This window comes from Platalea leucorodia (genome assembly GCF_965183815.1).
Source record: "Platalea leucorodia genome assembly, chromosome: 8".
Lineage (NCBI taxonomy): Eukaryota > Metazoa > Chordata > Aves > Pelecaniformes > Threskiornithidae > Platalea > Platalea leucorodia.
Genome location: NC_138830.1, coordinates 1,450,360 through 1,463,736, shown reverse-complemented (window position 1 = coordinate 1,463,736; position 13,377 = coordinate 1,450,360). Strand labels below are relative to the sequence as shown.

General features: G+C 42.8%; 1 protein-coding gene across 2 annotated transcripts in view; it reads right to left on the bottom strand.

The window, feature by feature from the left end:
- PEX5L (peroxisomal biogenesis factor 5 like) overlaps window positions 1-7,382 on the bottom strand; it is a gene marked incomplete at both ends in the record, with an annotated part of 112,326 nt that extends 104,944 nt beyond the window's left edge. For both annotated transcript variants that reach the window (XM_082319541.1, XM_082319542.1), the window contains one exon: window positions 7,362-7,382. In XM_082319541.1, the coding sequence (XP_082175667.1) occupies window positions 7,362-7,382 (21 nt within the window). The remainder of the gene's footprint in view (window positions 1-7,361) is intronic.
- Window positions 7,383-13,377: the final 5,995 nt, after the last annotated feature.

The following is a 13,377-nucleotide window of genomic DNA, read 5'->3' as shown; positions in this document are numbered from 1 at the left end:
AAGTCACAAAGACTGTAGTGTGATTATTTTTCCCTAGGGATTGCCAAAATAGATAAGCGTGTGAGAAAAGAGAGTTCATGGACATTGATCTACCCTACAAACATGTTGTGGTAGCTGTAGGTAAAAAGTCACGTTGCTCTTTTAAAGCCCGCTACTTTCCTTTTCTTGGTGGTCCCCTGCTATCTCCTAATGTAGATTTAATTTGTGAGCAGTGAGCTCTGCTGGCAGAAAAGTCCTCGGCCATCAGTTTGCTGCTTTCTACTCGTGGCAGCAAACTTCACTGTGGAACATTTTTGCCTTGTGACCAAGCGCTGCTGAGAGGTGACCCAGACCCCGTGGCATGTAGTATGCGGTCATGACATGGGCGAGCCTGGCTGCCCTACTGCAGGCAGCATACATGAACCTGCAGCGCAAACGTGACAGGAGGCAAAACATTTCGAGAAAGCCTTTGAACCCGGATAAGGAGGAGAAAACTAACAACTAGGACAGAGTGAGAGAAGGAACACTGGCAAATCTGTCTGAGTGTCTTGATAGGCCATGGAGAAGTGGAGGAAGGAAACTTGGGGCTTACAACTATTATGCCAACCCGATAGAAGTTTAATGAAAAATGTTTGGGAGGAACTGCAGCAATACTGAGATGTGACTAATTGTGCAAACTTTGGTTTGTGTTTTCTATTTATGGGGATATGTAGTCTGATGAGACATGGTTTTTTCCATTCAGTATAATAAGTTTCAATTACTTGGTATTTTAGACTTTTACTTAATTTATTTATATGCAAATAAACCATTGGAAGTGAAACTCATGTACCAATGACTCAGAATTTCAAAAGCCTGAGAAGAAAGCAATGAAATATCACACTGTTCACCATAATTGTAACCTGGTAGAAGAATTTGCTGAACGTGGTCTTTACGATCCTTAGGCATTTTGTTAGTAATGTTATTGGACAATGATGAAAATGCATAATTACAGAAAGTCACCTCCTAGTTTACATGTCATGACACCTGATTTGGAAGAAAACGACTTCTTTTGCAGTATCAGCTATTTCTGAAATAGCCTGTGCAAACTTACATTCTGTGATACAAACAACTCGTAGATACTTCCTGCGCTGGGTGTGTAAGGAAAGCAGGCTGGCCAGAGTCATTCGAAGTAATATTCCAATGTCTTTACCATTTTCATTTCTAACTATTGCAAAAAGGGTAGCAAACTAAACTAGATGGATGGTTTTAAGCAGACCTGGTTTACGCACCAACCCCCCCCTTTTTTTAAGTTTCTGGAGAATCATCTTAGAAACAAGATTATTATAAATTAGGAATTATTTTCTACAAATGAATGTTTGAGACTGCATTTCCTAAAGGGAACTCTGAATTTCTGTATGTGGTTATCTTAGCTTTCCCATTCTTTCATGCACGTTTTCCTCCTTGGATATTTCATCCTAATCTAGCTTGTGGACTTTTTTCCAATGTTTTGGCCTCCTCCTTTGCGTAGCAGTTTCATCTACATTCTTCCATTCTGAGACTGATGGCCTGCCTTTTTCTCTCTCCAATATATTAACAGTGGGTCCTATTACACTAATTAGTTTTTAAACATGCGTAAGCCTAAGCTTTCAAACATGTATAAGCTGAGTAATCAAAATAGACTCTCTGTAGGTCTTCATGCAGCTGAATGTTTTGCTATCGATCATCAGTCCTTGGGTTTAGTAGTTGTGCAGGTGCATTTTAGGATATTTGAAAACATGATTTAAAAACCAAGTAACTGCTATTCAAGCTTAGCATACATGCTAGGTAATCAGGGTAGACAACGTAGGTGGGGCAAAATGGATGTGTGGAAAGGTGATTGGACTTGCTGAAGCTATGTGATGAAGCCAGAGGTAAAATCCAGCTTTCTAGATGTCTAGTTTAAAGACTAGCAACTGCATCATGCCGTCATAAATGGTGACAATAGTGGGAGATTTTAAAACAATACAGCGTGATTTCTTGAGTGTGCCTCTCTTGTGAAAGCTATATACTGGATTTAGACTAACGTGTTTATATAAGTAAATGACAGTGCTAGGGACTATTGTTTTTCTATGTTTTGAATGAACTTAATTCCAGAATAGAGGGATGGATCCTTAGTTAGTTAGTAAGAGTTCCTCTTAATTTGCATCCAGCAAAAATACGCTGTGTGCCAAGAGTTTCTGAGCCTTTGCAAGATTTTCTGCTAAGTTCTTGTAAAACTGCCTAACAGCTTCAAGGAACACTTCTCTATATCGGCATTACAAATACTCACAATTTCTACAGTTTCAGTATGCGTCTTAGCCAAAAGCAGTATATCACCTACTTTCTTTGAATGAACTTCTTTCAGTGAAAGCAAGCTCATTATTTTCAGCTTGTTTGATTTATAAGCAGTTCATAATCTGCTGTTCAAAACTTGAAAAGCTGTTAGTGAATAACTGGAAAATATCAGGACAAAATGGAAAACATACCACCATAAACACTGCTCTAGCATGGTGAGTACTTTTAGAAAAGGCTTGTAATAATGAAAAATTATCAGTTTATCATAATGAAATTTCAGCTAGGCTAGGAGTTATGATTCATCGACACCACTAGGGATCATTGGCATTCCAGCTATGTGCCCAGATTTTTAGAATTTTGTAGCTTAAAGTTATTAAGTTTATGTTGATCTTAACAGCTGAACAAAGATTCAATTTAGCACTGTGTTCAATTTTATGTTGTGCCTATTCTTTGTGGGCTGTTTTATTCAGATACAAAATGCATAGCTGAGGGATTACTTTTTTTAAAATTCATAATTGATTAATAGCTTGGGTTTTATTTATTTTAGGTGGCACTGTAACCAACACTATTACAGTATTTTTAATAGGTTACCAAATAAGCAAAGATGGGACTGGCATCTGCAGCTAATCTTCAGGCAGTTCTGCTTCACTTCTCCCAGTGAGTTAGCTGCGTCTGAAGTGTGGGGAAATCAGTGCAAAAATGTTTATAACTTCTAAAATATTTAGCAATGCTTTTCAGACCCAGTAAAACATGTGAAGCCCTTGAGGTTTCGTCTTGCAAGAATTTTCATGTGTACATAGTTATTTTTCTGTAGACCCCCTATGATCATATAGGTATGTGTTTGACGACTGAAATCTTTCTGAAATGTGAAGGATTAATATGGATCATTTCATGTAAATATGAAATGCCAATGGTAAAATGTTAAATACCTTTAATAATACAGAACACAACACAACAATTAAGGGCATGAAGTTGATTGCCTATGCAATTAAAAGTTTAGGAGACTAACTATCTGATCTGGAACCTGGCCAAGGCATCGTGACTAACAAGCCTGTTCTTGCAAAAAAAGCCAGAGGAACTCTGATGGCCATGTGTGGTCAAGATTTCTGCTTTGTCTAAATTAAGCCATCTCGAAACATAACACTGCCATACATAAAATCCCATGCCAACATTTGGCAAAGCACTTCTGTTCAAGCATTTGTGCTGGAGAAAGCTGACTATATACAGCATCAAGGCAAACAGTTTTGAAAGCATTTATTTTGAATTTCCTAGGAAGCCAAATGCTGCTGAAAATCCCATTCTATGATTGTAATTTACCCTCCATCTATTTATAGAACTCTCGTAAAAGTCAATGGGAGGGACCGGTACCAGGTATATAATATTCTGTCAAAACTTTAAAACATCCTATTGTTGGTTGTTAAAAGGATAGACATTTTAGAACAGTGACTGTGGGATGAACTCAGCTTATGTTCTGCTTCCATCTGGCCTGCTACTGTTTCCTCGAAGAAGATGGCAAACAGCACACATTGGGTTGCACACATGGTCCTAAGAGAGAAATACTCGCTCTCTCACCTGCACAGCTTAGCATTTAGACTCGGTTCTTTTGCCGTATCTGCAGTCCTAGGGTGTACCCCTGTAACCATCAAGTTTTATCCTGTCGGAGCCGAAGTTTACTGAATGAGACAGGATTTCTTACATAACTGAAGCTGTATGTTGGGAGGCAAATAGGGTGCACATCTCAGCTGAAGTTCTCTTTCTCATGCAAGAGCCCCACCTTAGAGGCTCAGGCTTGAGGAGGTAGCTACGTGCCTGAGAACCTACGCCAGGCCCTGTTATGTTTTGGACAGTTACCGTGTAAACTGCACAGGCTGGTGAATACGGCTAAATTAAATGCGTACGCTTATTATGATAGTGAAATAGCTTGGAAAGAGCTCCCGTGGCACTGTACTTCTCTGCACGCTGCTTCTGTTTGTGGTGCTGGCTCTGCGGAAGGCCCCTTCGCCTTTCTCCTAGTGTTTTATGTGAAAGAGTGCGGTGCACAAGTAACACAAAAGCTAGCCCTAGAGAAAGGTACTTGGAAACGTAAAGACAGGGGTTGAACCAGTAACATATGTTCTTTTTAGATTTTTTTTTTTTTTTTTAAACTGTCTTTGGAATTTTAGCTTAGGACCTCTCTAGTATTTGTGTGTTGTGAGGATTCATTTATAAAACAGTAGGAGGGAAATCTAAACCTAGGTCTTTGGAAGAAACTAAGTGATTTTCTGGATTTAGAAAAAAATAAAAACCAATCTGTAATATAACCTAAAAATGAAGAAGAGGTACATATATTATGGCCTGAGGTAGTAAAGTACTTTAGGTGCTTGCTGGGCTTCAGCAGTGCTTAAATACAAAGTATATTTCATCTACGCTTGCAGAATTTACTGAGCTTAGTCAGAAATTCCCCGCTGAAGCTGATAATGCTCGGTGCCTATTCAAGATAGGTAAATTCTCTGTCTCTGTAGTTAGGCTTGTTATGTTGTTACAGTTGTTAATGTTCTCACCTTTCAGAAGTCTTCCAAGAATTAGCTGAGTTATAGCAGGTTATTAGTAAAACACTGGCTTTCTAAACAACTTTTAAAGTCATTGGACTAAGGAATTATTTCTGCAGATTTTACTTTTACATCTGGAAACAAAACACTAGGAAAAAGGGAAATGACAACTGGCATTCTAAATCAGATCCTACATTTGATCGCAGTAACTTCAGAAGAGCTTTTGCTGTAAAGCGTGTAGGATCAGACTTTACATATTGGCACAGCATTTTGCATTTGGATGGATAAAGGTAGATGCTTAAGTACCCAGGCAGGGTCCGGCTATAAATGCTCCAGTTTCACGTAAAGAAGGAGAAGCTCTGTGAATGCTCTTTAAAAACAAGTTGGTTTTGTTTAGGAGTCCAGGTACTGACTTAGGTGCCTGACTTAATCCACCCCAGTTTGGGTGGTTTTATGGGTCACCTTATTTTAGATTGGCAGGTAACTGCAAATAGTTTTCCCTAAGTTAGTATAAGTCTTACCAGCAGCCTTGAAGACAGTAAGAAAGGACCCGTAATGCTTAGAACGTGCCTACGTTTTTGTTAGCGTGTGGTTTGATACTGTACTTGCATGGGAAGTTTGATAGTTTGTGTTCCAACATGGTTTAATAAACATTACAGTGGATCATTTCATTGCAAAGAAATTAGCTCCTTATTGTCTTTGACTCACCTAAAGGCTCTAATTAAGGATATAGTAAACATGAAAATCTCTCCTAATGTGGTAGGCTTTTTTAGGTGTTATCTGAAGAACATTAATGCTTCTTGTTAGGACAGAAATATATTAAAAAGTTTGGTTGATGAACTCAGGTGGGTTTTTGTTTTTAACAATGACAGGTGTACTCAATAGGAATAGTATTTTTAATGCAGCAAACTTTTTAAGAGAATTTGGGTAGAATCTAATTACATGTGGGCTAGAAAACGAAAAATATTTTGGAAGAAAAAATTTAAAGGACATCAGTCACAACATATTTGTATGTTTTGACCTGATTATTCTATTGCAAATTTGATTTCAACCTTTTAATGACTCAGAAAATTTACAATGCTGCCAGACACCTCAATGTTCCATTACATTTCCTTTTAAAAAGTGGCGTGCGTTTGTTGAAACCTTGCAATATATTACTCGTAGCAAAGAACTTCTGCTTTCTTAAGGGTATAAATATCTATTTGCCAACGTCCGGTTCAGTATCATTAGTTATAGGATTGGTTTCGCGTTACCATAAAACAATGCATACTTTAACCTTATTCTCAGAAACAAATAGTAATACGTATATGCCTTCCATTGATTACCTATCTTGTTAAAACCTGTTTGCTCTCCTATCACAAGCGATATTATGACACATTATTTATCATTGTTGAGACCGGATAATGCAAACACGAAAGAGTAACTGCTATCATTCAGTTCTGGAAAGCAGAGAGTGCTGAATCAGAGTCCTCACTTAACTCACATATATCGTACACAACCCCGTGTTTGACGTTGGCTAAGTTTAATGTCCCTGGTAACCACTCAGCAGGTTTTTAAGTGCCGTGCAGAATCGCACCAAACCGAAGCGGTCAGCTTACGCTTCCCAAAGCTGCAGTTTCTCTGTAAACAGCCTTAGTACTAACAACACTACAGGCAAGGCTGGTGCCACCGTACGTGATAAAAGCATTTGGTTGTTCCTGGCAATGAACACAAAGCCAGATTGGGTCCAAAAGCAAAGAAATGAATTTGGGAGATCAGTGTAAACATTTAGTCCACGTTGGCATTTCCTCCTCCTTCAAAACAGACTTGGCTTTCCAAGGAAGAGCCATGTGAAGGAGAGCGGGAGTCAAGGTTACAGTCATCACGTCCAGGGCACTAGTATGTTTTTATCGGGGAGAGGCATTTTCTGCTACGGCGATGTGGATCAATAGGATCATGAGACAAGATTTCTGCCTAAAATGTTGAAGTCACTTAGACATGTGTTTGAATTCATTCTACAAAGTCATTCCGGGGCTCAGCAAAATCAATCCTCATCCCGTGTTGGGAGGGAAGAACAGAAATCCCTCACCTTTAAACACAACGCACCGTGCAAATCGATGGCTTTAGTGTGGCATGAAATCTTTGCAGATTTTGCAAAGCAAGTGCTCTGTCTTTTCCCTTATTGTTTGCCCTTCACTTGACATACAGGAAGAGATGCATCAAGCGGATGGCAGGAGACATGTGTCACTTAAAGCATGCCATAACACTCTTTGCCCTGGAACGCTCCTTCAGTCTGTTTGAACAAGCAGGCATCATAAATGAATAAATACACACAAAACTTCCCCTAGTGATAAAGTTGATAGAACCCCTTCTCCCTCCTCCCCCTCGAGCAGAGCTAGCCGCGGGCACGCCGCTCCCTTCAGCCCCGAGCTGCCGTGCCACGATCCTATTGCACCAGTTCACTTGTTGCACGGTGCCCAGGTGCCATCTCCCCTCCGCTCAACCCACAGAAACTTCCCAGCACCGCGTTTCAGCGAGCCCGCTCCCAGGGCTCCTCCTTCCAGCCTGCTTCCAGCCGCTTACCTGCATGTGTCCCTGGTACATTCTGCTTCGGCTGGTTCAGCCGCCCCTCGGGCCGACGGGCGGGGTGCACGCTGGGGGGGGGGGCACTTCTCCTGCGCGCTCGGCTAAAAGAAAGAAAGGAAAAAAAAAAAAAAAAAAGCCTAACCCTGCAAGAGCTATTTTTTGCAAAAGATTCAGCCTCTCCTGCAGGCTCCGTTGCCGCTTCCAGCACCCCGGCGCTCCGGGCTGCCGCCTCCCTCCTGCCTCTGCCTCCCGCGCTCTCCCTCCGTACTGCGGTGCGGCGCGGGAGCTGTTCCGCGCGGGGTGCTGGGGGGGGCGGGCCGGGCCCGGGCGGCGGCGGCGGGGCCGCCGGGCGGGGAGCGCCGCGGGGCGGAGCGGAGCGGGGCCGGGCCGCCCGCCGCCGGGCCTCGCCCGCCGCGCCTCGTCCCGCTGCCCGGCGGCCCTGGCCCCGGCGGCCCTCCCCCGCCTCCCGGAGGCAGCCCCGGCCTCCCCCTTCCCTCCGCTCTCCTTCCTTCTCCCCTCCCCTCCTCTCCCGCCGCCCGCCCTCCGCAGCGGGAGCCGCGCGGCATCCGGGGAACGCGCGGAGCCCCGCGGAGCGCCGCGGCCGCCGGGCGGGGCCCTGCCGGGGTCCCGGGGGAGCCGCGGCCCCGCCGGGGGCTGGCGCCTTCCACTGCGGCAATTAAAAAAAAAAAAAAAAAAACCAAAAATAGCGAGCATAACAACAAAAAAACCGGGGCGTCCCGGAGCCAGAACACGGGAAAACCCGGATCTGGCACAGGGAGCCTGCGGGATGGCGGCGAGTTTCGCCTCCCGGCCTGGAAGCCGAGGGGGCGCGCAGGGAGAGCGGCCCGAGCGCACCCCGGGGAGGGCTCCTGCCAGCCGCGCTGCCGCTGGAAGGGGCCGCTCGCCCGCCGGCCTGCGGCACCCACGAAGTTCAGGCTGCCGCCCTAATGACACTGAATTTCAGTCCCACGCTTGGGCCCGGCCCTGCCGTCTGCTCTGAAGAGCAAACGTGATCTGTCGTGGTTCACGGAAAATACCAGGAGGCTCTTGTTCTGGCTTGGTAGTACTGCTTGGTAATGTTTTTCAGCACCTACCAAAGATACTGTCACATAGAAAAAAAATCTGGTAACAGGCTGTGCGTGCAAAATTCTGACCTTGTAAACTGGCACAGCAGGCCTGCTAAATCCTGCAAGTGACACCTGCATCATCTTGGATCCAGCTTTTCCCTCCTCTCCCCCACCTCAAACCTTAAACTTCTGATCTGCTAAAAAGAGCAGCTGCTTCGATTTCATTGCAAATTTCTGTCCCACCCTGTGTGTCTATATTCAGTAGCACAGAAAACATCCAGCGCCTGGAATTTGCTAGGCTGTATAATTTCTTGGCTCTGAGCTCTCAAGTCTTACCATTAAACTGCACAAAACTTTATGATGCTTTTGGTTGACCAGAGCAACCCAACCTTAGGCGTGTTCCAGTACTAGAGCAATGCAAAACGGATTTCTCATTCCTGAAACCAGCGCGTTTGTATCATCGCAGCTCTCAGCTCAGCTGACTGAATATGCCTTTTTGAAGTGTTCCTGTTCAGCTAAAAAAATGGGGTTTTGCAGAATACGAGTTTGTAAAGTCGTCAGTGATGGTACAAGCAAAATCTAGCCAATTATTTTTTTTACTTAGGCTTGAGAGTTTTATCTTTTAGAAAGATAGCAAAAGCGACAGTTCTCTTACATCCAGTGAACGTGTATCCGGCTCACTGAGATTTTCAGAACAGCCTAGCAGTTTAGCCACATATTGGTGATAAAAGGAAATAAGGAATGAATGTTTTTTGTCTAAATCCCTTAAGCCGCTCTGAAAACCTCAATTAAGAGCTGATGAGCTTAAAATACTTCTTTGGGATTATCCATACATGTTAAGCATATCTTACTGTAAAACTTCACTGTGTAATACAAAAGGTGACTGCACTTACATAGGTGAAAATATCAGATTTGAATTATTGTGGTTTTACTTAAAATATAAAGTACGGAGTATAGGTTTTTCGGATATAAATATCTGGCTGCTTTTGTGCTCAGTTTAGAAGAAAGTTTAGGTCTAAATGAAAAAAAGCAAGTCCTGTTTTAACTTGGAGCCTTGGTGTCTTTGCTGTTTGTTGAGCAGGGATGTATTAGATCTTAAGGCTTCAGTAATCGTAAAGGTGCACTGTTTCACTCTGGCTACGGTAGATCCAGATTATCCTTTCCTGGGTTAGCGTGCAAGTTTTCTATAGCAGCTGGATGTTTTTAAGGCATGTGAAAATTTCTTTGTTGTTGTTTTAAGCACAGGGCTCTTGTTTTTCTCAGGGGGGAAGCTGGGGTAAATTTGTCAATGCCAGTACATAATAATGTCTATTTTTTCTAAATCTAAGTATATGCGTCATGATTTAAATGTTTCCTACAGGGTAGGAAAAAGTACACTTATAGTAGAAGAATTGTTAGTTCAGGAAGGATTATTCATGCCACATTATTTGTGGGTGAGGGACAAACGTTGGTAGAATTTGGCAAGATCCAAATGTTAGATATAAGACTTTACAGTATAGCGTGGAATAAGTATTTTTCTTAATGCATCAGAAGCAGGTGCATTCGTTTTGCAAGTTGTTGATGCAATGGCATACTGATGCCACAATTCGGCAGGATCCGGCAGATCCAGTAAAGCCAGGTAGATCCAGCTTTTCCCTTTTTCCTCAGCGGGGGGTTAAATCACTTGGCAGCGGTCAGTAAGGCGGCTGGCAAAGCAGCAGTGGTGCAGTGGAGAGATGGAGGGAGATGCACGCATAGATAAATGCATGGCAGTGGGCTCTTGTGAAGGAGCTGTTCGTTAAATATTTTTCAGTGCAAGCCACGCTCACACGCACACACAGTGCTGTGCTTCCACAAGTGTAAACTCTGCCTTTGCTCTAGCTCTTTGCTGGAAGCAGCTTTGGCAAGGTTGTTTTTCTCTGTCTAGTTCTAATCTGGAATCAACGCATGATATTTATTGCTCAGTTATAGTACAATTTCAAAAACACGATGGTGGGTGGGACAGAAAGCATTAATGTGCAATTCTGTAATGTAAATATAAATATAAAGGCAAGTTCTTTACAGCTTAGAAAAAGGTGAGTGCCAGGAGCCACGCTGTTTGTGACTGCTCGTGACTGCTCTGTTTGGGAGTGTGGAGGTCTGTTTTGTTACAGGGCGTGTTTAATCGCACAAGGGTCACTTGCCTGAAATGCTTTAAAAACATTTTTCCGTTGTGGTCCCTTTTGGTCTGTCTGTGTGGCTGCGTTAGCGTTTGAACCAGTGATGTCTGTGTGCTATGAGCTCTCCATGCTTTGTTGTTTGTTATGGCAAAAATGGGAAAAATCATGGTAGAAAATATGAAAGTCATAATGTTTGTTAAGAAAAAGAAGAGTCACCATATGGCTCAACAGATTTTAATTAATATGAAATTGCCAGGGGAAATTTTGCAAAAAGTCAAATAAAAATCCTTTATTTTACAAATAAATGCTCAGAATTTGTTTTCAAATATATTTCTGGGGCAATTAGGACTATTAGGAAGCCTAGAGATAGTAGTGGGAGTGCAGGGGCACTTTCAGAAATACAGAAGCGCACAAGGTGTTTTTGGAGAATCTGGCAGCTACCTAGTTCCTGTTGAGAACCCGACATTTAACTCCCACTGGGAGGCCTGTTGATTTTCGATAGTGGTGGATGTTTCTTTCCTTTAGGCCTTACTGATATTTGTGTTATCCTGCAAATTTGGTTTTAAATCACTGACTCTGAAACCGCACAAGACAACATGTAAAGACTCCAAGTTAATGACAGTTACCATAGTATTCTTCATTAACAAAGTGATTGGAGGGGCAAAGTCTGTGGTTTTCATGCCAAGAAACCACATGGTGAGGGCAAATCATGATTTTTATTGGGGAAATCAGGCGGTGATAAACAGACCTGCACATTCCAAGTCAGAAAAGTGAATATATACTCAGTGTGAAATGCAGTTAAGTGCTCTTCCTTAACAGCGACGCTTTTCTGAAGGCGGGTAATAGGTAACTTGAAGGAAAACGAGCTTCCATAGCTGTAAGTTGTGCGCAACAAAGCGTTCGATGGAAGAGTTTTAAATGTGAATTGAGGGTGGTGATTCATGGCATGGGAGGCAGCCGTTGCCGGCGACGTGCCGCGTTCCTGCAGCTTCAGAAGCAGGCTTTGGAGGGAGCGCTTCGGGGAACTCGGCCCTCTGCGTGCACGGCAGGTTGTCGTCTCCATCGCTCGACCGCGCCTCTCGGATCTCTCTGAATCTTTTGGTGTTTCTCACGTATGAGAACAGATTGTGTTGCCAGCATCCGACGATAGCATATGTTTGGTCATAAAGACACAGATTAGATGCTTTGTTCAGTAGTAGATTAACGTTCTGGTGCCATATACCTTATATAAAACATCAGTCTATTAGCTCATGTAACCATGGAGATAATAAGTAATTTGCATACATCAAAACTCTTTGGGTTTGTTTAGGCCTAACGCCTGCATTTTGTTAAGAAATAGATCTTTACAAACATTAATACTAATAAATATTTTCATGAATAATATTTTCTGCTAACTGAAAATAATTGGCCTAATTTGTGAAAACATGGAGCTGATTAAAAATTAATTACCGAAAATAACCTTGCTTATTCTTAGACTCAAGTGAGGTGCAAAAACTGTGAAAATGAAATTCAGTTGTTAATGTATTAATAGTCTTAAATCTTATTAATCACATAGACTTAAGGATTTATAGTATTGTTGGTTCTGACAGATTCTAATTACACTTTATACTTTGTTTTCTAGTTGCAGTTGTAAGGTACGAATGGTACAACCACACACATATCAATGAAAGCGCTAATTATGTTACGTGTATTTACACATTGCTTTTATATGCTAACATGATTTATATGTGTTTAGGGAATGCACGTAAAGGAGGTGTTTAAGGTGCTTTACATACTTTAACGCATAATAAAGTCGAGCAGCACGCAATCCTAAATTAATTTTAAAAAGCTAAAAGTTTTGTTAATGATGCATATAAAACATTTAATTAACAAGACTCAGCATAGAAACCACAAGTCACAGTAACAAATAGCAATTAGATTGTAAATAGCCTGAGTAGAATGCTAACAAGATAATTCTTCATTATGTTGGAGTCGCACCAGTTTTTTTCACCTGTAACTCTGCGCCTGTCAGTAACTACCAGCCTAGAACTTCTCAACAGAATGAAGAAAAATACCACGTTATTCCAGATTACGACCAGCGTAGTTACAAACTCCGCAGTCCTGTTTCAGTTGAAGCTTTCGTTGTTGTTACCCTAACCTACGTAACCTAACAGTACGGCTAGGGTAAGTGCTGTGAGTGGGCAGAGGAGGGAGCAGCCCAGCTGCGTCCCTGGTGGCACTGTCTGACGCGTTGTACGGTGGCGGTGTGCGGTGGGGCGAGGTTACCGCTGCTACGTAGCCTGTGCCAGGCGTGCCTACATCTGCGAGAAGCGCTGTGGAGAAACTGGAACTTCCCCGGGAAAGGTGGGCTCTGCGGGGGCTTTTCACGTACGCTTGTATCGAGTTCAGCAGCAGCTGGTGCTGCGAAGTGCGGCCTGTTTGAGGGAGGACACAAGTGACGGCTCTCCGTTAACGCATCGCCCGCGTCCAGCCCTAAGAACAGGAAATGGCCGCCTGGTAGCTCTGTCCTGCTTTGCCCTGTGTGGCTGTATTTGCTAGCACCACAGTTACTGATGTTTGTCCAGCCATGTATTCAGTTTCCTAGAGGAGGAGATTTTCCTTCTTTGCAGAGAGGCTGTTTTCGATGTCTAGTAACACTCTTCTCCACACAGAAATGCCTTATACAAAAAGGATCTTCTGCCTATTTAAATAGAGAAAGGAGGAGAAAGTATGTCTCTCCACTTTCCCCATGCACTTGATTGCACATTCCAAGAAAACTACATTTCAATGGCTAAGTGGCCAATGCTCTTGCGTTTTCCTGAATTTGGA